This window comes from Gavia stellata, unplaced genomic scaffold, assembly GCF_030936135.1.
Source record: "Gavia stellata isolate bGavSte3 unplaced genomic scaffold, bGavSte3.hap2 HAP2_SCAFFOLD_34, whole genome shotgun sequence".
Taxonomy (NCBI): domain Eukaryota; kingdom Metazoa; phylum Chordata; class Aves; order Gaviiformes; family Gaviidae; genus Gavia; species Gavia stellata.
In genome coordinates, this window is record NW_026776320.1 from 5,381,501 (window position 1) to 5,405,855 (window position 24,355).

The window sequence follows — 24,355 nt, forward strand, 5'->3', positions numbered from 1 at the left end:
TTTCCTGCACAAAGAGCCGCCCGTGGATCTGTGCAGCTCTTCAGTAATTTAATGACCCCACAGCCATCTGGCACTGCGCTCCGAGGCCGGAGTATCTGCTGGGAGAGCCAAGGGCAACCGAAACCCAGCGAAGCATCAAGTGGCGGGCGCGGACACCGGCTGCCCAGCGCCCACTCGTCCCCTCTCGGGTGGGTTTTCACCGTCCAGCCCGCCGCCAGACCAGACCGACTTTATTTATGCGGTTCCCCCGCCAGCACCGAGCCCCGTCTGAAGATCTAGGGGCCAGCCCTGCCCGCCGCCCCAGCACCTCGGGCTGCCGCCGGTGCCGCTCCCAGCCGGGCAGGGACGAGGCTGCCGGCGCACACCGCGGGGGGCAAACACCCCCCAATCCACCGCCCCCCCCCGCCCCCCCGCAGCACAGGGCGCAACAGCGGAGGGGACGACAAACCCCGACCCGGCGGCCGCGTCCCCAGGCTCCCCCCGGGCACCAGGGGCGTGGCGCCGGGGCGGCCACGCCCGCAGCGGCCACGCCCGTGATGTTTCTGCACGCCTGGTGTTACAAAGAACTAGAGAACACATGTAAAGATGTTATTTCACATCTACTTTAGAAACCACCTTCATAAAAATACAAAACACTGTGCTTGAAATGATTCTGATAATGCCAGTAATGCACAGTCTGTATATTCAAACTGAAACATGTTACTTAACCGAGGCGGGGGGAGAACGGACTGGTAAGGACGTGAGTTGTCAGCCTTCCAACTATGTTTTGAGTAATAATTTGCAAGCTTCTGAATAACTCTATTACCCCTTAACCACCTCCGCCATCCCCAAACTTCCCGATGTTACAGGCAGGCTTTAAAGGATGGAGCTCTTCCTAAGCCCTTGTCTACATTGGCACACTACCCATCGCTGACATCGGATGTGGTTTATTTGGGGCCAAATAAACTAGCAGCCGCAGACCAGAACAAAGCCCCTTTGGCTCTGCTGCCACCTTTGAAACAGTGTGAAGAAATTGGTCTTTGGTGGCACAGCAAGGCAAACCATTCTGCACTTCATGCCAGAGGTGTGGATGCCAGCAGAGGTGGGTGTTGCTAGCGTGGACAAACCTAGAGCACACATTTTCCTCCTGTTGTCCCACAGCCTAAATAGCTGTTTTGGAAACTGCCTGTTAGTTACTAGAAGGTGATTGAGGAGAACTTCATGGATACATCACGTAACTTTTTACACACACGCGCGCACACGTGCACGCATGTGTCTATATCCACATCTGTAAGTGTATATGCTGTGAGCTTACAGGTTGAGAGCTTTAGGAAAAAGAGTAGTAAACTGCTGCGTACAGAAGAATGTTTGATTTGGGGCGAGAATTTTATCTAAAAATGTCTTTTACCCTTTAGGATGGCGCCAGAAGTTGCTGCAGTAGGAAGAAAAGGTGCTGCATAAATGCATCATGTTGTCCTGGTAGCATCTCTTAAACGGATGGACTTCTTCCCGCCAACTAAACAATGTCTTCAAAATTCATGTCAGATATGTACTGCCATGTAACCCACAGAAATACTGTTGGATTTTTTAGAGCGCTTCTGCTAATGATGGAAAGCAACTTCCAGCCTCCTGAATTAAAGGACAAAATGAAATGGCAAGTACTTTTCTGTTTCAGTAGGTAATGATCATGTAGTTCACTGGGCAATTGATTCTCACGACTACCACTTCCTTTTACAGGTCCAATAGTTTCCATCATTCTGTGAAAATGGTACTTAGAAAAAAATCCTAAAAAAGGACCGACAGCTGAAAAGTTACTACAGGTATAAATTTATGTATGGGATTTTTTTTAAGTTCTAAAATTAAAATATGCTTAATATGAGTGGTTGGAATTTTAATCTGTGTTTTTCCTTCTGTCTTTCAGCATCCTTTTTGTTACCCAGCCATTAAATCCAAGTCTTGCTATTGAACTTTTGGATAAAATGAATAATTCTGAGCATTCCACTTACCGTGATTTTGATGGTGATGATCCTGAGGTGGGAATACATTTTAATCACAGACTCAGATTAAGTTTTCGTTTGCCGACAAAACTAAATGCTTATGATTTCTTGAGCCACAGAATGTTTTGTGATCTGGGAACAGGCTCAAGGGTTGCTTTTACTTTTGGTTGTGCTGCTCTGTCACACGTACAGGCCCTTAGCAAAACTCATTATATTTGGGGGAGAGACACTCAAAGAGAAAGAGATGAAAACACTTTAAAATTTTGTTTGCGGTTGTCCTTCAACAATTTTGCAGCAGTATGTGTGGACTGCTTCTCCAGTCCCGAGTTCTGGCGTGCATTCTGCTTTCTGTTTCTTTGTGGAATTATGTTTCCCTTCATCTGCAAAGCAAGCATTCATAAAAATCGTGTTCTACCTCTGCAGAACTTGTTCTTTTGTTCCTGATTTGCTTTCTTATGAGAAGGAGAGAACGATCCTGTAGTTGTTTTTGTCAAGCAGTTTGCTATGTGTTTCTTGCAGATTCTATTTTCTCTCTTGGAATACTCTGAAACTCCATTTCACCTACGGTTTTGTCAGAGACAAAGTTTCTGACTTTCTGCTTTAACAGCTGGGAAGAAACAGCACGCTTATGGAAGGTGATAAGCGGTGCAGGACTGAAGTGTTTCATAAACAAGAGAAAACAGATATTCTGTTACTGCATCCTGTCTTCATACTTAACTGTATGTTAGTGAAGACTTTCCAACTATCAATACCGTTAAACTGAGAGGCCAAAAAGGAAATGTTATCTGAGCAAAGACGAATGCCGGCCAGCATTGTCTTTACTTGCTCAAATCCAGTGTTTGAAAAACCCTTGTCTTGAAGTTAAAGACACTCTACAGATAAAATGTCTCCAAATAATTCTAACTTTCATGTACTAAAAAGTACATGCAGTCTTTATTTTTAGCTTCCGCTTGATTTCTGTCTGTCTTTGTTGCTATTATGCTAAAGAAACCTGCTAAAAACCAGGTACACAATACTGGCTTTAAAGTGAATATATTTTGGAATTGAAGTATTTTATTGTTCACTTCTAGCCTCTGCTAGTGCCTCAGAGGATTCATTTGACAAGTAGAAATGGGAGAGGAGAAAAGACACGCTCTGAAATAAACTGTAAGCATGTGTACTATGACAACATTAACTATTCTTAAAATAATCATTGATATTCACTTATTTCAACTCGTATTCTGCATAGCTGACGTATATAGAAACAGTTTTAGTGATATTCAGGAAAAGAAAATCTTACGCTGTTTCACTTACGGATATAGTTTCTAGATGACTATGCAAAAGAAACATTAGTGTAAAACATTTGAATGCCCCTTTTGTCAGCACTTCAGCAAATGTCACTATTGCTTCATCTTAACAGAACAGGACGCAACCTGAGCTCTTCTGAGAGCTGTTTGGTATCCCACTGGTATCCCGCTGGTATCCCTGCCACTGCAGCAGGGATATTCGGAGTGATGCCAGATTGTGCTAGGTAGCAGAATGGCAGAGGAAGATTTTTCTGCCTTAATTTAGTCTCTTGTTGTGGTTTTTGCTTTTGAACTGAAACAGTCCTGTAGAAATCAGGAAAGGAGGTGGTTGATCGCTGGCCATTAAAAGCAGACTCCATCCCCCAAACTGTGGTCATTCTTTCGCTTGAATTAAATCAGAGCAATCCTTGGAGCTTTAGTTGTCTTTTCTGAAGCTAAAATTGTGGGAAGGAGTGTTAAAGAGCATCTGCCAAAGAGCTTTCCTAGAAGATGCGATAAGCTCTCTCCAAACTTCATTCACTTTAGTGCTATTGAATCACCCCAAAGAACGTGTTTTCTCTAAATTACATCTGTATTGGTGCTCTAAAGAGGGCACTTGACGGCCTTGTTTGCTGAATGGTTTTCCTCATCCTTCCTAATGAGCGGGTGGGGCAAGTGGCGATCCTGCTGCCTTTGTGACAGAAGAGTACTTTCTGTGCCCCTTAGTTTCCAGCAGGCACAAGTTGGGGGTGTGCCTGTGTCAGAAGTTTCCATCAGTGGGGCTGCGATGCACTCATTAAACTGGATTTGCCTTTTTGGTTAGCCTTTGGAGCTGAATTGGGTCTAATTACAGTCCAACTTCGATTCTTGTTTTCCTTTTCTCCTCTGTAGTTGGTCAAGTAAAATTTGGTCCACCCTTGAGGAAAGAGACGGAGCCACATCGTGAGTTTGTGAGTTACAAGCAGCGTGGGCTATGCTCTGCACATTATTCCCTGCAAATGTCTGTGGAGGAGGAGAAATCCAAGATGTGTAGCATACCTCCTTAGTGCTACTGAAGTTGGTAGTGATTTTTCTGACAAGTAGCATATTGGTCCTGGATCTTTTGGTGCCATTGCACTATATGCAGCACGACCCCTTATTTGTGGGTCTGCCAGGTGTGATGTATGTGCTAAGCAACAGCCCTTGGTCTTCTGGGTTTCCCCTATGCTTTATACCTCATTGCCAAGTATATCATTCCCTTTAATTATAGAGTTATTTTTTTAATTGTAGAATTACAGTGCATATTCAAATGTTTCTCTCCCTTGTGCTTGTATTGACACTTGAGCCACGCCGAGTCTGGCAGTTGATGTATTCTGTGAAGGTGTGTTGCCAATGTTTTCATCCTACGGACCTGTCAGTACAAGGGGTGTGAGAACTCAAGCAGTGAGGGAAAAGGTGTCTGTGCTGCCTCACGCACGCGATTGCAGCAGCTTCCTCTCTTCTGTGGAGACTGTTGCTTTCCACACTTGTGCACTTGGGCAGTTTCTTCACATTCCTGGATAAAAAAGACACTCCTTTGCTTCCTTACTGCAGACTTCTGTGTTCTCTTTGTTTTTCTAAGGCAGGTGTTGAGGTGAAAAAGTTGGCTTAGTGCATAGGTGGGAGGGACATTGGCTTTGCTCTGAGTTGGTTTTGGGAAGGGTGTGTAGCTGGGAATGTAATTCCTCTTCTGAAGGCTACAAACTACACGTGAGTGGGATTCTGGCGTAGGTTTCCTTGTACTGCTCTGTCGTTGTACTAGAATCTCCTTCCCGGTGCCTTGTCCTTTGGTAGTGGGTCAGCTGGCTCTGGGTGTATGAGTTTGTATGTGATCTTGATCTTCCTCAGCAACGGCTGGACAGGTAGTCTGCAGGTTCTAGTGCCCGTTGGAGACAGAGGAGAATAGCTTACCACATCTCACGTAGGACTTAGGCAGTTGTTTCAGATATGTTATTTAGACCTTGACATGACTGCATACCATCTTGCCTCATCTCCCTGCCTGTAGGGAAGATCCCTGATTGCTTGTTTGGATCTTTCTGAAGAGGGCAATTAACTGGTCCACTGCTCCTATCAGAATGAAGCATGCAGTCCTGATCTGTCCTTTCCAGATAAAACAGAGCAATGATTTTGAAAATGATGATGTTGGGTCTAGAGACCAAAGAAAAACTGTATTTTGTCATTAGATATAGAACCGATGGACAATTTAAAGTGGCATGTCAAATGCGAACTAGAGCTCTGTTCACAGAATGGCTGCTCCAGCAAAGAGCCTTAGCACAAAGCAGGCTGAGGGAGAAGTTTGTAACAACCTACACGCTCTTTTAAATGCAAGCGGGAGCAAGAGGTGCCTGTCTGTTCCTCCAGCACTAACAGTGTGGATCCCTTTTCCTTACAGCAGTTCTTCTGACCCTTTTGCTTCTGTCTCACTAAAGCATGCTTAAATTTGATGTTTATAAGCCAAAGGAGTGGACCGCTGCAGCATGAGGAGTTACTGGTGGTGGTGGTGCCTGGAGATGTGGAACTGGCACATACTTGCCTCTAACTGAGGCAGTTTGTCGCTCATTGCCACAGCTCAGGTGGTGAACAATAATCCATTCTTTTGGTGTGACTCGGTAGTGTCTGGTAATGTGACCGTACCCTTCGCTGTGTTTTACCTCCATCCCCAGAACTGGCTTAACATGGTTTGAGTTTCAACTAACAACTTTTGTTTTAGCAAGAAACTTTCCCTTTGTGTCTACCTGGCTTTCAGTCACAATGTAAATAACTTGAGTGTCTTGATCTCTGTCTAACAAACAGCCTGGCAGGAGTGATTTGTGGACAATTCAGAAGAAAAATACTACACTGCAAGATCTAACCTGATATTTTTCATCTTATACCTTTCTTTGTCAGTGTTAGTTTTGTCTTTGTTTTCCTTTTTCAAAGCTCATGTTGTGCCCTGTTGTTGTACTGGTGTTTTCATCTGTGTAAAAGCCATTCAGTGTAAGGATGAGTCTAGATGTGTGTTTCTGTAATGTAGGAAGGAATTCTTAGTATGTGCAGTACTGAAAGCATTTCACCCGTATTCATGTTTAGTTGAATCATTTGTATAGAAGGGGCTCAGTATTAGGCACTCATTCTAATTTCTTTATTTAACTGCCTTGCAAAGCATAACTTGTTAATTTTTTTGAAAGTGATTAAAAATAGAAGAGACAGTCTCTTTGTATTTTTGTCTGGTGGTTCCTTTAAATAGTCGCATGAAAGACTATGAAATTATATAAATGTAAGTCTCTGAATTCTCCAGATGGTAATTATGTGACAGAATGAATATACACTGAATAGCAATAACAGAAAGTGGTGTCCTAAGTGTTTTCAGTGGCATTTGGCATCGTTTACAGTCTGATACATTCTCGACATTTACTGCACTGCTAAAAAAATTGGTTCCTAGCTTTGCAGTGTAGAAATTACTCTAGAAAGAGAGTTTTCTTATTTCTGTGCTCTTTAGGCACTGTGTAGTTCAAAATGTAATGCTTTTAAGTCTTGGACATGTTCATATACTGTTAAAAAAGTTAAAGAAATATTCTGTACTAGATGAAGAGCATTATTCTGCTAACTTTCTTTGATTTGTGAGATGTTTCATAGAAGTGCAGTGAGGGGAACATGGAAGACTGGGGTGCTTGGGAATGTCTTGGTTTGTTTTTCATGTGGTGTTTTTTGTTTTGGATTTGTTTGGTTTTTTTGGCATGAGTTGGCTTGGTGTGACGTGAATCTGCCAATACCATAGTTACTGAGAGCTTAGACTGTCTTCCCCGTTCGTGGAAGGAATTTCCTGTATTGCTTGATTATAAGAATGTTTCATAAATTGTGTTGAGATGAGTAGCTTAGATTTCTCTGTACGCGGTTGGAGCACCTCCATCGTGTGCAATTGCTCTGGTTTGGGGAGTGTAGTTTTGGTTTTTCGGTTTGGTTTTCTTTTGGTTTCATCTTTTCAGTTTAACGCTTTTTAAAACCTGCCTTTTTCAGGATACTTTCAGTGTTTGTCGCATGTCTTGCTAGCCTCGTATCTGGGGGTCTGAGAGACAGCTGAGAACATGTCTCCTAACTGGACTGTCCTTTCCCATCCTTCTTTTGCCCCATGCTGTTCAGTACCCTCTTCAAAGTTATTACTATGACCAAGCTTATAAAGTACTGTTGTTGTCCCATTCGTGGGAGGGTTTTTAAAGTCAATCGACAGCACTTTCTGTGTTTCACTGCTTTCTTCACAACCTCCTGTGCTCATTGTGAATCAAAGAGGAGAATTCTGGTTTCGTGGCAATGCTTCACCCATTTGTGAGGTTTTTCCAGTAAGACCTAATCCGTCTTGAAACTAGGAGAACTATTTAGTAGTTGGTTCCTTCTTCTGTTGTGGACCAGCACACACTGATCAGACTTTCTCTCTCTGTCTCTGTCCTTCCCCCACTCCCCGCTCCTGCTCTGACAGTATTGGCTTCGGCTACGTTCAGTGAGAAAAGTGATATGTGGATTTTTCAAACATCATCAAGAGGAAAAAACTACTTTTTCAGAAGCATAATATATCACCTACTACTGTTGGGGTCTTTCCCATGCTATTCTACTGGGTTTATAAAATACCTTATGAGCAGCAACTCTTTTGCGGAGCTACATGTCTCTAAGATCCTGCCCCCCAAAAATCATCAGAAATTGAGACATATTTGGGGCATCATGAGTCATAAAAGGTATACAGTCGAGGTTGGGAGCAAATCTGGGGAGTGCGTGAGAGTTTTTTTACCTAGTACCTCGCATTTGGCACAGCTGGATGGATCATATGGCAGCTGATGCAGTCACCATGCACATTACCTTTTAAAAACTTGACAGCTACGATGTGGTTACCCTTAAAAAGCATTCCTCTCCTTTTCCTCTTCCCCCTCCCTCTGCCGCTGTGCTCCTGAAACAGCTACCTGGATCTGCCAGAAGGATGGAGAAATTCAGTAAAGGTCTTGTTTGCAGGGAAAATTCCGTGTCCAAACCCCAGTATCCCTTCATGCAAATGGCAAACAGACAAGAACAAGATAGTACTCCTCTTTGATCTTCTACAAATGTACCCCTTTGATTCATATCTAAAGACAGAATAATAGAATATTGTGCTCTAGGTACAGGGCTCTTCTCTTTTTCAGGATAGGTCTTTTTTAGTTTTTCTGCACCTAGACAACAAGTTTCTGAGGAACTTACTAACTTGGGCACCTTCCGCCGTTTGAGATTGTCTTGCACATTCTGCTTCCTGTCATTTTGAGTTCCTCCTGTTCCTATTCCGGTCATTGCACTGTGTTTTGGCAGCTGTTTTCTGACAATCTCCTTTGCCTCAGGAGCAGCAGAGGTATGCCGGTCTTTAAAAAAAAAAAAAACAAAAACAGTCTTACCTTCCTTGCACATTAGACTTCACATAGGGTAGACCTCAAACAAATGCTTCTCCCATATTTTTCCCTATCTTTCTGTGTACTTTAAAAGCATTTGTTTGGATACAGACTCAAATAAGTGGGAGAGCTGAGCATTGCATTTGCAGTGAGCTCAGTAAATGGTTTAGATCAAAGTAATCTTCTGCAAAAATATGTGCACCTTTGCTCTGGAACAATTTTTGAGTTTTATGCTGTTGATCCTGGGAGAAGCACCTGAAAATCCAATGGCTAACGACATGTATGAGTGTTCATCTTGTATTGCGGCAGCCATCACGATGACAGTCTCGGGAACCTACCTGAGCTGGTGTGGTAGGACCCAATTTCTGTCAGTTGAAAGGTTTTTGCTGTAATTAAGCCTATGTTCAGAAGCAGTCTCAAGTACGTGACATGCTGAGGAAGAACGTGCAGCTTCTTTCAGGTTCTTGTTTCCACCAGGTCGGTTCCCCGTTCGGGTTCCCTGTGTGGCGTTGCAATGGCTGTGTCAGTGTGGTGGAGGGAGGTGCGTGGGGTAGAGAGAAGGCGGGAGTAAGGGCTCTTAAACCCAGCTTCTGCAGAGCTGTTGCTGTTGATCTGGGTCGCCAAAACTGTTACAAATCTGTAATATAAAAACTCATGTATACACTGCATGTGGGTGAGCAGGCACTTCTTTATTGCAGCGCTGGACGCACAGGGGATCACTCCACCACATGTGCGTGCCTAGTTTCTCTGCTACAAAAGTTATACACAATCAAAGTATACATATTCATCATATTTCCAGGAAACAATTAACATATTCATACGATTTCCGAGAACTCGTTAATATATGTAAAAGCTCGTGAGGCATGTGCCTTCAGGTACACAGGTGGTCGTCTAAGGTCCTCTGGTGGTCGTCCATAGTCTTCCTCATGGTGTCCTTCAGTTGAACGCCATCTTTGCTCAGGTTGGTTGCAAAATTCCATTCTTGGAATCTTCTTAAGTTTTCCTCGGTTTCCTGACCAGGTCTACAACTTATCATTCTCTTGACAAGCAAATCCTGCCTATTCACAGTGCTACATTGTTCAGCAGTTAGTTTATGATGAAATCACAGATAAGTCATACCTCGTTACCTTCATACAGAATATATAAAATTTAATTTTTATTAATCGCTCTCTGGATTATACTATTCTATCAATATCCATCCTTAAAATAATCAATGGTTACTTCTATTAATATCTATTGATTGGCATTCTTGATATTTGAATCAAGATGGGAAAGGTAAGGAATTTTCCAAGCAGCAGCATTGGTGCATATCAGGTCACATTGTCACGGCACTCAAACCAGACTTTTCTATTCAGTTCTTCATCGTTCCATCTCATTACTGTTAGTTCCTTAGTATGGAACAGCGACTCCCTGGTGAGGTTCCTATGGTTATTGTTTCTAACGGAACAATCCTAACATATGCATTTGTATTTTATTATTTTATTGATTAATCAAATTTAACCTTTCTATATGATTAATTCTTGATTATTTTTTTTAAAAATCAGAGTATTTACAAAAGTTCCCCCCTGTGAAAGTTCTGAAAATTATTTCAATACTTTCATTTTAATCAGTTAAGCAGATTATGTGCATCAAGTATAGATGCCAAACGAGTTAATCGATTCATCATCCTCCAATTTATGATATGTAGTATTACTGAGAAAACAAGACTGATCAAAATCAGTATCAGGAGAATAACGATGGGGTGGCATAACTTATTTAGGATGCCTGTAGCAGTAGGTGACCATCCGAAAAGAGTGTCCCACCATTTATGTTCTGCACCTTTTCCACCCTCTCTAAAACACAGTGTATTTCTTCCACATTGTGATGAACAGTTATTAAAGTTCTGTGTCTGTTTCCCTTGACCTTTTTCAAAATTTTGATTAAATCCTGGTTGTTGTAGCAATTGTTTCACTAAAGTGAGATTCATTCCAATGGGTGCAGGCAACAGTTCCTGAGTTCATGTATAATTCGATTGCAAGAGCTGGTGAGATGTGACTGGAGCCAAGTAAGAAAAATCACATCCCGTGATTTCAGTGAAATTACAAACACAAAAGTTGGAGTGATTCCTAGTATGTATAACTACATCATCTACGGATATAAAATCACAAGCTGTTCTCAAACATACACAGCCCTTACCCATACATCTATATAAGCAGTGTTTCAGGGTTTTTGTCAGGGCGAGTTTCAAAATGACTCAAAATGATTTTGTTCAGTATCTAAACAGATATCCTGACCTCTGATTGCATTACCTTCACAGATGAACCCTTGTTGTTCTCGTACAACACAAGAATCCAAATCCACAGTTTGCCATTTCTGTCCCACTTCTTGGGCCCATACTCTATGCTCAAATGGATAGAGTATGGTTCCATTGTGATTCAATCCTAATGCAATAACAGGGTAGATGGAATATATTGAAGCATTATGTCTAGTTAATACAAAAGTTGTGGCTGTACTTGTGATGGGATCGTGGGTAAAGTTTACCAAATTCCACCAGGACTGGAGTTTTTTCTCTAAATCAGTGGCACTATCTCAAATTATTTTCCGAATCTCGGTGGGGAGATTGCCTTCTTCACCCTCTCTTATGATTGAAGCGGCCACTGATTGCGCCCACAGTTGAGCCTGGATACAACTGAGAACCAAAGACAGGTTATCTTGGGCCACACCGAGTGCATCTACAACGAAATTCATGGTCTTCCACATTGACCTTTTCCCATTTTGGTAATATGTTTGACAACAGCCACTGGTTAGTTTCTAAAGCCAATAGGGAAGATTGCAAAGGCCGTTGTAATTTAGCCAATTCACTAGATGGAGTAGCCAATTGACATATTTTCCTAATTTGCCTTTTTAATGTCTGATTCATTCTTTCTATTTTTCCACTTGATTGAGGCCTCCAAGGGGTATTTAAATTTCAGGTCATTCCCAGAATTGTACTAATATTTTGTACTACTTCTGCAACAAAATATGGGCCCCTATCAGAAGATCTTCTAATAGGTACTCCAAATTTTTGAATTATTTCTTGTAACAACCATTTAATGACTTCCTTTGCTTGATTGGTCTGACAAGGAAAAGCTTCAGGCCATCCTGTAAAAGTATCAACCCCCACCAGAATGTCTATCGATACCCTTTTTGTCTGGGTAATTCTGAAAAATCAATTTGCCAATAATCTCCAGGTTGTACTCCCGATTTCAAGGTTCCCATTGGAACTTTTCTCTTTATCACCGGATTGTTTCGCAAACAAATTTCACACTTGGCAGAAATCATTTTAGCCATTTCTAACATTCTTACAGACACCACATATCTCTTTAAAAAGGTGACTAATGCTTCTGGACCCCAATGGCACTCTTTATGTTTTGTTTGTAATATTTCTCTCATCAGAAGTGGGGGAATTATTACCTGTCCCTGAACTGTGACCCACCATCCTGCTAAATTTCTTTTTGCGTCTAATAACTTCCCTAGTTTCTCATCTTCCTCTGAATATTTAGGTATCTCTTTCGGTAATGTAATGTTCTTTGTAGGGATTAATGCCATTTGTAAGGCATTCCTTTTTGCTATTCCTTTAGCTGTTCTATCAGCTAATCTGTTCCCTATAGCTCTTTTTCATATTTCCTGATTGATGTGCTTTACAGGGCATGATTGCCACTTTGATCAGTCGCTGGACTGCTTGTAACAATTTCAGTATTTCCTCTTTGTATTTGATGTTTGCCCCTTGAGAGGATAATAGTCCTCTTTCTTTCCATAATATCCCATGGACATGCACTACACCAAAAGCATACTTTGAATCAGTCCAGATATTTACTTTCTTTCCTTTGCTTAGTTCTAATGCCTTCGTCAAGGCTATCAGCTCTGCCTTTTGTGCTGAGGTATTGCTGGGCAAAGCATTAGCCTCTATGACTGATCTCTCCGTTGTTACCGCATACCCAGCGTAGCGAACTCCATTCTCCACAAAGCTGCTACCATCCGTGTACAGTTCCCAGTCAGGATCCTCCCATGGTGCGTCTTTCAGGTCTTGTCGGCTGGAATACACCTGTTCGACAGCAGCTAAACAGTCATGTTCCAGTTGTCCTTCTTCCTGCACAGGAAAACTGCAGGGTTAACTAGGTTAGTTGTTTTTAGCATCACATCATCTTGCTCCGTCAATATTACTTGATACTTCATCATCCTGCTGGGAGAAAGCCAGTGACCCTCCTTTTGTTCCAAAACAGTCACCACCATGTGTGGTACATACACCACTATTGTCCGTCCCAGAGTTAACTTTCGGGCTTCTTGTGTGAGCGTTACCGCAGCAGCGACTGCCCGAAGACAGGTCGGCCATCCTGTACTTACTGTGTCCAGTTGCTTGGAAAAGTACCCCACTGGTCTCTTCCAGCTTCCCATCCGTTGGGTCAGCACTCCCAGGGCCAGATGCTGCCTTTCATGGACAAACAACTGGAAATCTTTAGTTAAATCCGGAAGTCCCAAAGCAGGAGCAGTCATCAGGGCCTGTTTCAGATCTTTAAAGGCCCTTCGCTGTTCTGGGCCCATTCAAAGGGAGGTGTCCCTTTCTGGGCCTCATACAATGGCTTAGCTATTAGACCGTAGTTCAGGATCCATAGCCTGCACCATCCAGTCATTCCCAGAAAGGCCCTTAATTCGTGAACATTTTTCGGTTCTGGTATACTACAAATGGCTTCTTTTCGGTCTGTTCCCAACTGTCGTTGCCCTTTTGAAATTTCAAAGCCCAGATATATTACAACTTGACTTGCTGCTTGAGCCTTGTTTCTGGATACTTTGTACCCATGAAGTCCCAGAAAGTTTAAAAGGTCTATCGTTACCTTTATGCAGGTTGCTCCGTCCTCGGTGGCGATCAATATATCATCCAGGTATTGCAAAAGTAGATGACCAGGTAACTCTGGATTGCTTTGTTTCCACATCTCGAGCTCTTTTGCCAGTTGATTGCCGAAGATGGTCGGGCTATTCTTAAACCCTTGTGGTAGTCTGGTCCGTGTTAATTGTGTTCTTTGTCCTGTTTGTGGATTCTCCCACTCAAAGACAAACAATTTTCTACTTTCCTTTTCCAGAGGTATGCAGAAGAAAGCATCTTTTAAATCAAGCACTGTAAACCACTGATGACTTTCCCTTAAAGTTGTCAAAAGGGTATATGGATTCGCAACTACAGGATGAATGTCTTTTACTATCTGATTTATTGCCCTTAAATCCTGAACTAATCTGTACTCACCTGAAGGCTTCCTAACTGGTAAGACTGGAGTATTATATTCAGATTCACATTCTTTCAAAATTCCACATACCAAAAATTTATCAATTATTTTCTTAATTCCTTGTCTAGCTTCTGATTTTATTGGGTATTGTTTTATTCTTATTGGTTTGGCATGTTCCTTTAATTCAACCTTTACAGGCCGGGCTACCTTCGATCTTCCAGGTATTTCAGTGTTCCAGACCGTAGGTATCACAGCCTCATCTACTTCTTGTGGTATTTCTTGCATTTTTGCTTTTTCTTGTATCATTAATATATCCCCTGTCTTTGATTCAGGTAGTTTTAAATAAATGTCCCCTTTTTCAAAAATTATTTGTGCATTTAATTTAGAAAGCAGATCTCATCCCAACAAGGGCATTGGACATTCTGGCATATATAGAAATTCATGTGTAATTACCTTACTTCCAAATTTCAAATTAAGGGGTTTTAGGAATGGCCTTTCTTCTTGTTTCCCGGTTGCTCCAATTACACTTGCAGTTTTATTTCCCGATTTCCCTTTATAGGTGTTCAAAACAGAATACGTTGCCCCGGTATCTACTAAAAATTCGACTGCAGAGTTTCCCAGGTTAATTGTAACCAGAGGCTCAGCTGGGTTCCCCTCTGGTCCTCTTCGTTCATCCAAAGTCATCATTCTCACAGCCTCCTGCTGATTTGCTTTTAATCTGGGGCAATTTTTTTTCCAATGCCCCTCTTCCCAACAGTATGCACACTGATTCATCCCTAATGACTTATTAAATCCTCTTTCCCCAAAATTCCTAAAACCTCCTCTTCCCTTGGCTTGTCCCCTTCCTCTGCCTCTTATCAAACTTCTTGTTAAAACAGCCAGCAGCCTATTTTCCCTAACTTTCCTTTCTTTCTCCTTTTTCTGTTCTTCTTTCTCCTAATTATTATAGACTCTCCATGCCACTTCGAGCAGCTTATTCAGATCCCTTGAATCTTCCCCCTCCAATTTCTGAAGTTTCTTTCTTATGTCCGGGGCTGATTGCCCCATAAAGATAGAAGCCAACTGAACAGCCTGTTCCGGTTTTTCAGGGTCCAGATTAGTGTATTGCCTGGCAGCAGTTTTTTTTAACCTTTCCAGGAATAATGAGGGGGATTCATTTTTTGTCTTGTTTTACTTCATATAATTTTGACCAATTCATAGCTTTTGGCAGTGCATGCTTAGCTCCATACAGTAGCCATCCTTGGTAACGAGTCAATTTCTGTCTGTGATCCACAACATCCCACTGGGGATTCCCCAAAGGGAAATTCTGTTCTGTGCTTCCATTAAGTATACCACTTGCACTTGCTGCCTCTGCCTGTGTCTTTTGCCGACTTTAACACCATCTGTTTCTCAGTGCTGTCTAATAGTTATCTCATACCACTTGCAAATCATTCCAGTTGGGATCCTGAGTCCTAATAACCGTTTCCACAACGCTAGCTACCCTTTCCGGATCTTCTCTGTACACTCCAGCTGCCTGTTTTCATGCCATTAAATCAACAATGGAAAACGGAACTTTCACATTAACTTTTCAACAGCTAAAGCCATCGCTAAATTCTCTCGACTTGTCAACTTACACTCCTTCTGCCAATCAGTTCACTGCCTTAAATAAAAGAACAAATCTACATACGGTACTTCTTTCCATTTTCCTTCCCTTCTACAAAACAACATTAACTGCAAGATAGTATTATAATTCAAAGTCTCATTCTTTGGCCACTTTTCCTGGTCTTCTAAAACATATAAAGGCTGCCAGTGATTACAATATTCAATCATTTGGCTCCTACTCAAATCATCATGCAGCTTATTCCAATGTGCTAACAAACATTCCAAAGGTGACGTCTCATCAATAGTTAAATTCCCCACATTCTTACTTTTAAATAATTTTGTTAGTGCCATTCTATATATATATTTTTATATATATCTTTACATATATAAAAATAACAAAAATAACTATTATTGACTAAATACAAATATTATAGTTATATATATATTTAAATAACAAATATAAACAATATCTTAACCAATGCAAATATTTGAATTTTAATACCAATGCCAAATAGGTATAGAATATCAAATACGAAATTAATGCAAAAGACAATTGTCCCTCATGCAGCTTATTCCAATGTGCTAACAAACATCCCAAAGGTGACGTTTCTGGTGTTTTCTCATCAATAGTTAAATTCCCCGCACTCTTAAACAATTTTGTTAGCGCCTTTCTATATATATATTTATATATATATAAAAATAACAAATATGATTATTATTAAATAAATACAAATATTATAATTATATATTAATAACAAATATAAACAATATCTTTACCAGTACAAATATTTGAATTCTAATAAAAATACCAAAGAGGTGTAGAATATCAAATACCAAATAAATACCAAAAGACAATTGTCAAAATACACAAATGTCCAACCCAGCAATAGCTTTCGCTTATGACTTACGGGCAGATGCCTAGGCTTCCACTACACAAACGGGTACCCTCCAAGCCCCAACCTGCAAAGCTTTCGCCGCGCCTTACGGGAAGGCTACCGAATGTTGCAAATGCAACACACCAATTCTAAAATTCCGGAATCCAAAAGTTCCAAAAAAACCAAAAGTGCCTTACCTTTTTATTTCTCCAGGGAACGTTGCGAGGAGCTTTTATGGGTCGAGGAAGACAGTCCTCCTCCGAGAATCCCTCGGTACCGGCTGGAGTCTGATCTATGCTCGATCCCTTCCAGTCTCACTCGCAAGGTCCCATCTGGGTCGCCAAAACTGTTACAAATCTGTACTATAAAAACTCACCTACACAATGTATGTAGGTGAGCAGGCACTTCTTTATTGCAGCGCTGGACGCACAGGGGATCACTCCACCATGTGTGCGTGCTTAGTTTCTCCACTACAAAAGTTATATACAATCATATTCATCATATTTCCAGGAAACAATTAACATATTCATACAATTTCCGAGAACTCATTAATATATGTAAAAGCTCGTGAGGCATGGGCCTTCAGGTACACAGGTGGTCGTCTAAGGTCCTCTGGTGGTCGTCCATAGTCTTCCTCATGGTGTCCTTTAGTTGAACGCCATCTTTGCTCAGGTTGGTTGCAAAATCCCATTCTTGGAATCTTCTTAAGTTTTCCTCGGTTTCCTGACCAGGCCTACAACTTATCCTTCACTTGACAAGCAAATCCTACCTGTTCACAATGCTACATTGTTCGCAGTTAGTGTATGATTAAATCACAGATAGATCATACCTAGTTACCCTTGTACAGAATATATATATAAAATTTAATCTTTATTAATCGCTCTCTAGATTATACTTTTTTATCAATAGCAATACTTAAAATAATCAATGGTTACTTCTATTAATATCTATTGATTGGCATTCTTGATATTTGAATGAAGATGGAAAGGGTAAGGAATTTTCCAAGCAGCATCATTGGTGCATATCAGGTCACATTGTCACAGGACTCAAACCAGACTTTTCTATTCAGTTCTTCATCGTTCCATCTCATTACTGTTAGTTCCTTAGTATGGAACAGCGACTCCCTGGTGAGGTTCCTATGGTTATTGTTTCTAACTGAAAAATCCTAACATATGCATTTGTATTTTATTATTTTATTTATTAATCAATTTTAACCTTTCTATATGATCATATTTTGATTATTTTAGAAAATCAGAGTATTTACAACACTGAGAGGCAGACGTTCCGCTACGTGCCTGTCCTGTGGCACTGGGTGAGCCCTGCCTGAAGGCTTGCTGTTACCCAGGAGCATGATGCACGTGCCCCCAGGTGAAGGGCGTTGATGGCTGTGGGTCTTCTCAGGTCTAGTTACCTAGGCAGGAGCCTTTTTGTTGGAGAGGAAGTGTGGGGAAGAGGAATAGGGGACCTGTTTTTTTAGATAATGATTTCACACTTTGCAGTCCTGTGGCATTTGCCCAAGGCTCAGAGTTTGAAGTGTCCTGGATGGCTTCTTAATGAAATACCAGTGATGCTGACTGTGAAGCAGGAATTAACCTCCAGATATCTGCTTTGGAAGTGCTCTTGTTTGCCATCGTAGGCAACTTGAGTTTTCCACCATGATGGAAACAGCCGGTTCTGTTTTCCTAGTCGCAGAAGCATCTCTGGCCTTGAAATGGGCATGAGGGATTTGAGGAGAACTCTGCAAGCCCTGAGCTCCCTTTAGCCCTGTGTCAGACCCTGCACAAGAGTGCTGGGCAGAGGCACTCGGGTGAAATGCATCCGTTTGAGTGGACCAGCAGTGTGCCCCGTGATGGAGCTCAGAGCCCATCTGGAGCTCCTCAGTGAGGGAGTGAGGGGGAGCCTGGCTTCAGCGAAGAGTGTAGAGCTGTGTCTGTTGGGCTGTGCTTGTCGGGGTATACTTATTACAGCGCTTCACTGAGAAATGACAAGGTTGGCTGTGCCGGTTTGTGCATCGGTGTCACCTGTGCCGAGCGCCGTGCCACAGGCAGACTGGGAGGCGCGAGGTGGCAGCCGAGCAGGTGAGCCGGTTGGACTGGGGTGCGAGTTATCACCCAGAGAGCAGGAGAAGAGCAGATAGTCCCTTTTGAGGGCAGAGCTGTCACCTCCGTGGGGTGTGTGTGAGTTGATTTTTAGGCTCTGTTGACACACGGACTCTGTCCAGGTGACGTGTGGCTCTTTTCATGATCAGTGCTGCGTGCTAGCTTGCTTGCTTTTCCCCATGGGATGCCGATGTGACTGCACCGGGGCTGCGGGTTAAATGTGGAGGGGGATGGAGGCTGCCTGCCTCGCCGCTGCTGGTCTTGCCCCCCTCGTCTCGCACGTGGGCTTTTGGATGTTTTGGCCTTAAATCTTTGTGTGGCCCAGTCTGTAAATGAGGGACGAGATGCTTTATTCTTGCTCTGTCTATAAAATGCCGTGAAGGCTTATGATGCAAAATGCATCAAATGGCCTAGCTCGAAGCGACTGCCCAGCCAACTCACCCTAACTATCCTTTCCTTGCCTTCTAAATCCATAGGTGATTTCCTGAGAAGCAATTCCTGCCTACGTCGAGGGAAAATCCAAAGGCTAGACTACTCCAGGAGGTTGCAGCTTGCTCCTAACAGGTTGTGCAGCCTTGCCCCTGACTGAAGGGTGGGAAATAACTTGGTGAAGCCAAAGTCTGCTCTGTAGCACCTCGGGGTTACAGCCAGTGCTGTAGTGTTACAGGAGGAGTAATCCAGTCAACAGGGAATATTTGCTGTTCTGGTGGCCAGTAACGTATGTGTGCTGGATCATTGGGTACGAGGCTGGAGCCAGCCAAAGTGAGGCCGTGGGGTGGTAGTCCTGCCTCTGCTTACCTGTCTGCTGTTTAGCACCTTTGAATTCAATTAATGTTGATGTTTTTCCAGAGCTTGAAACTCCTTTGAGATCTGGGCATGAATACGCATAAATATTTCACTCGGAAGGTTTTGAAAATTGAGATTAAAAGAGCTTGGCTTGGCTTGAGGTTCACAGGGGCTTGTCAGAGAACTCGGCTGATGCCTGACCTCTCAGGGTCCTGGCTGGGGAAGGCAGCTGGTCAGGATGTGAACATCATCAGCTCTGACCCTGCCTATGGCCGCTTGCTCCTGACCTGCAGACCGATTCGTAGTCCTTTGGTTTCTGCTTTTCCACTCCAAAGTTGCTGCCTGCATGGAAGATGCGATGCATTGCGAACCAGAATGAAATGTGGTCGAGCTGCCAGGAAAAGAGTAAATAAAAAGAGAGAGCTGATGCAAGTAGCAAAGCCAGGATAGCAGAGATCAGGTGCTGGGAGAGGCAGTTGGGAAAGGGAAAACAGTACTGTAAATACTTAAGGCAGGAGCCACAGTTGTGAATTATAGCATGTGGAGCTGTGGAATCTCCAGCAGACCCTTGGAAGGGAGCTTGGTCCACCTCACTGACAGCTGAGGGTTGAAAGTTTATTAAAAGAAAGAAGAGGAAGGTATAACACTAGGCTCCTATTTACTATCTCGGCTGTGGTAGAGCTTTTGTAATAAATGGCAGGATGAAAAGCTGGGTATGGTGTGTTGTAGTGCAGAGTATCTGCAGAGTATCCCCACCCTTTAAGTTTGGAGGGCGATGGGTTGGTGTCGGACCAGCTCAGAGGTTGTTGCTGCTGCTTCAGCACAAGTGATGTGGGGTCCCTTGAAGTAAGAGCACTGGCACGTGGCATAGTGCCAGCCACAGGATCTGTATAGACATGAAGCTGTGCCTTTAGGTGAAACTTCCCGTTTTTTTTCTTACCGCCCATCAAGAAATTGGCTGTTTATTCTTAATTTCCTGTCTTTTTCAGCACTGCATCATCAGAGAGCAGTTTAGTTTTATTGTGATGAGGGAAGCTGTTGGACACATACACAAAGGGATCTGGATGCTTAAGGGCCATAGCAAAGTGCTCACCTTAACTTTTTCCTGAGCGCAGCTTTTGCCAAGCTCACGGGCCCTGAAGGGCCCCTCTGTGCTTGTATTTGTGCTGCTGAGCCTTCTGAATTTTCCAGGTCCTGGCATGACTGTGTGACATCTCCACACACGTGTTGGTTGTGAGCGTTGTGCAAGGATGGAGTTCGGGGATTTCTGATAACTCCTCCCCACTCTCTTCAAAGGCTCAATCTGGCTCAATCCAGCAAAACTAATGAGAAAACAAATGCCCAAAGAGAAGTAATCCCCAAAACATGTCACATCGAATCATGAAGGAGAAGCTAGTGGGGCAGAGCCACTTGGTTAGAGCGGGTGTATTCCGCTCTATATCATTAATTTCCTGGTGTTAAATATTTCAGCAGAAACTTGGGGACTTCCAGGACTATCCAGGTGGCTGTGATCACAAATTATTCATCAGTGGCACTTGACCAAGAAAAGCCTTTCTGAAGAAAGGCATTTGTGTAGCTCTTGCTGGTGTTTTGCATTTCAGCTGACTCCCTCGGCCTTCCTGAAGGAGATGTCTCTCACCACGGAGCAGAGGCTGGCCAGCACTGGGGAGATGAGGCGGCCCCGGATTATCCAGCTTCTAGACATGAGTGAAACCTCCCATCGAAAGGTAGCCTTTTCCTTGCTGTTTGATGTGGCATTTGAAGAGGGTGCGTGCTTGTGACAGGCTCGCCTCCAGCTTATCTGAATGCCTCAGTGACTAGGTCCTGTTGTCCTTTCAAACTGCTGGTGGTGGTGGAGTTCCTTCTGCCTTCTGCTGGGGGAAAGGTAAAACATTTTTCCCCGGTGAGACATTGAAGTCCTGATATGCTTAGTAGATGTATTGGGTTTGCGTGGCAGTGCTTTGGTAGCAGGGGGGGCTACAGGGGTGGCTTCTGCGAGAAGCTGCTAGAAGCTTCTCCTATGTCTGATAGAGTCAATGCCAGCCGACTCCAAGACGTATCTGCCACTAGCTAAGGCTGAGCTAATCAGCAACAGCTAATCATCAACCACCAGACAAAAATACAAAGAGACTGTCTCTTCTATTTTTAATCACTTTCAAAAAAATTAACAAGTTATGCTTTGCAAGGCAGTTAAATAAAGAAATTAGAATGAGTGCCTAATACTGAGCCCCTTCTATACAAATGATTCAACTAAACATGAATACGGGTGAAATGCTTTCAGTACTGCACATACTAAGAATTCCTTCCTACAGTACAGAAACACACATCTAGACTCATCCTTATACTGAATGGCTTTTACACAGATGAAAACACCAGTACAACAACAGGGCAAAACATGAGCTTTGAAAAAGGAAAACAAAGACAAAACTAACACTGACAAAGAAAGGTATAAGATGAAAAATACCAGGTTAGATCTTGCAGTGTAGTATTTTTCTTCTGAATTGTCCACAAATCACTCCTGCCAGGCTGTTTGTTAGACAGAGATCAAGACACTCAAGTTATTTACATTGTGACTGAAAGCCAGGTAGACACAAAGGGAAAGTTTCTTGCTAAAACAAAAGTTGTTAGTTGAAACTCAAACCATGTTAAGCCAGTTCTGGGGATGGAGGTAAAACACAGCGAAGGGTACGGTCACATTACCAGACACTACCGAGTCACACCAAAAGAATGGATTATTGTTCACCACCTGAGCTGTGGCAATGAGCGACAAACTGCCTCAGTTAGAGGCAAGTATGTGCCAGTTCCACATCTCCAGGCACCACCACCACCAGTAACTCCTCATGCTGCAGCGGTCCAGTCCTTTGGCTTATAAACATCAAATTTAAGCATGCTTTAGGGAGACAGAAGCAAAAGGGTCAGAAGAACTGCTGTAAGGAAAAGGGATCCACACTGTTAGTGCTGGAGGAACAGACAGGCACCTCTTGCTCCCGCTTGCATTTAAAAGAGCGTGTAGGTTGTTACAAACCTCTCCCTCAGCCTGCTTTGTGCTAAGGCTCTTTGCTGGAGCAGCCATTCTGTGAACAGAGCTCTAGTTCGCATTTGACATGCCACTTTAAATTGTCCATCGGTTCTATATCTAACGACAAAATACAGTTTTTCTTTGGTCTCTAGACCCAACATCATCATTTTCAAAATCATTGCTCTGTTTTATCTGGAAAGGACAGATCAGGACTGCATGCTTCATTCTGATAGGAGCAGTGGACCAGTTAATTGCCCTCTTCAGAAAGATCCAAACAAGCAATCAGGGATCTTCCCTACAGGCAGGGAGATGAGGCAAGTTCTTTGGACAGGTTTCAAATACCCAAACTCCAACAGGAGCAGAGCATACTAAGAGATTTCCTTATCAGCAGAATTAATCTGCATCCTTCAAGTCCCTTCTTGGAGCAGCAAGGGCTTCTGCCATTCCAAAGTGCAAAGGCCCTGATTGCTAACCCACAAGGTAGGAAAAGGCTCTGTTCCTCCCTCCCAACAACACCGGACAAAGAAGTGCTCTCCAAAGTGGTGCTTTAGTCCCTGCAGAAAATCCCTCTCCCCGGTTTAGCAACTCAGGTTCCTAAGGTGCAAGGTAAACACGTCTCTGCCCCATGAAGCTGTCCGCTAACTGGTTTGGTTTGGTCAGTAACTGATAAAGCAAGAAAGAAACAGAAAAAGTATTTTTAAAACTTCAGCTTCTTCCTTAACATCTCTTTGCTATTATGATTCTGTGTCTGTAGAAATAAATGACATTCTTAAGGAGCCAAGCATTATAATTTGAACTATACGATGCTACCAATTGTATTTTCTTTATAATCCAGACAATGCAACAGGGGAGCAAAGCCAGGATAACTTGGAATCAGTTCAAAAATCTTTTGGAGTTTACGGTGATGAGTTTACAGTGAAACACTGACTTTATTACCATGTTTAACAAACACTTGTATAACCAGGGCTCTGAAATGATGTTGGTATGCAGTCATGTCAAGGTCTAAATAACGTATCTGAAACAACTGCCTAAGTCCTACGTGAGATGTGGTAAGCTATTCTCCTCTGTCTCCAACGGGCACTAGAACCTGCAGACTACCTGTCCAGCCATTGCTGAGGAAGAGCAAGATCACGTACAAACTCATACACCCAGAGCCAGCTGACCCACTACCAAAGGACAAGGCACCGGGAAGGAGATTCTAGTACAACGACAGAGCAGTACAAGGAAACCTACGCCAGAAAACCCACTCACGTGTAGTTTGTAGCCTTCAGAAGAGGAATTACATTCCCAGCTACACACCCTTCCCAAAACCAACTCAGAGCAAAGCCAATGTCCCTCCCACCTATGCACTAAGCCAACTTTTTCACCTCAACACCTGCCTTAGAAAAACAAAGAGAACACAGAAGTCTGCAGTAAGGAAGCAAAGGAGTGTCTTTTTTATCCAGGAATGTGAAGAAACTGCCCAAGTGCACAAGTGTGGAAAGCAACAGTCTCCACAGAAGAGAGGAAGCTGCTGCAATCGCGTGCGTGAGGCAGCACAGACACCTTTTCCCTCACTGCTTGAGTTCTCACACCCCTTGCACTGACAGGTCCGTAGGATGAAAACATTGGCAACACACCTTCACAGAATACATCAACTGCCAGACTCGGCGTGGCTCAAGTGTCGATACAAGCACAAGGGAGAGAAACATTCGAATATGCACAGTAATTCTACAAATAAAAAAATAACTCTATAATTAAAGGGAATGATATACTTGGCAATGAGGTATAAAGCATAGGGGAAACCCACAAGACCAAGGGCTGTTGCTTAGCACATACATCACACCTGGCAGAGCCCACAAATAAGGGGTCTTGCTGCATATAGTGCAATGGCACCAAAAGATCCAGGACCAATATGTTACTTGTCAGAAAAATCACTACCAACTTCAGTAGCACTAAGGAGGTATGCTACACATCTTGGATTTCTCCTCCTCCACAGACATTTGCAGGGAATAATGTGCAGAGCATAGCCCACGCTGCTTGCAACTCACGAACTCACGATGTGGCTCCGTCTCTTCCCTCAACAGTGGACCAAATTTTACTTGACCAACTACAGAGGAGAAAAGGAAAACAAGAATCGAA

General features: G+C 42.9%; 1 protein-coding gene across 1 annotated transcript in view; it reads right to left on the reverse strand.

Moving 5' to 3' along the window:
* The window catches only part of LOC132320876 (E3 ubiquitin-protein ligase TRIM36-like), a 30,312-nt gene extending 16,723 nt beyond the window's left edge, over nucleotides 1-13,589 (reverse strand). Inside the window, exons 1-2 of the mRNA XM_059834501.1 lie at nucleotides 13,491-13,589; nucleotides 12,590-12,748 (exon numbers count right to left, since the gene is read on the reverse strand). Of these exons, the coding sequence (XP_059690484.1) occupies nucleotides 12,590-12,748; nucleotides 13,491-13,589 (258 nt within the window). The remainder of the gene's footprint in view (nucleotides 1-12,589; nucleotides 12,749-13,490) is intronic.
* Nucleotides 13,590-24,355: the final 10,766 nt, after the last annotated feature.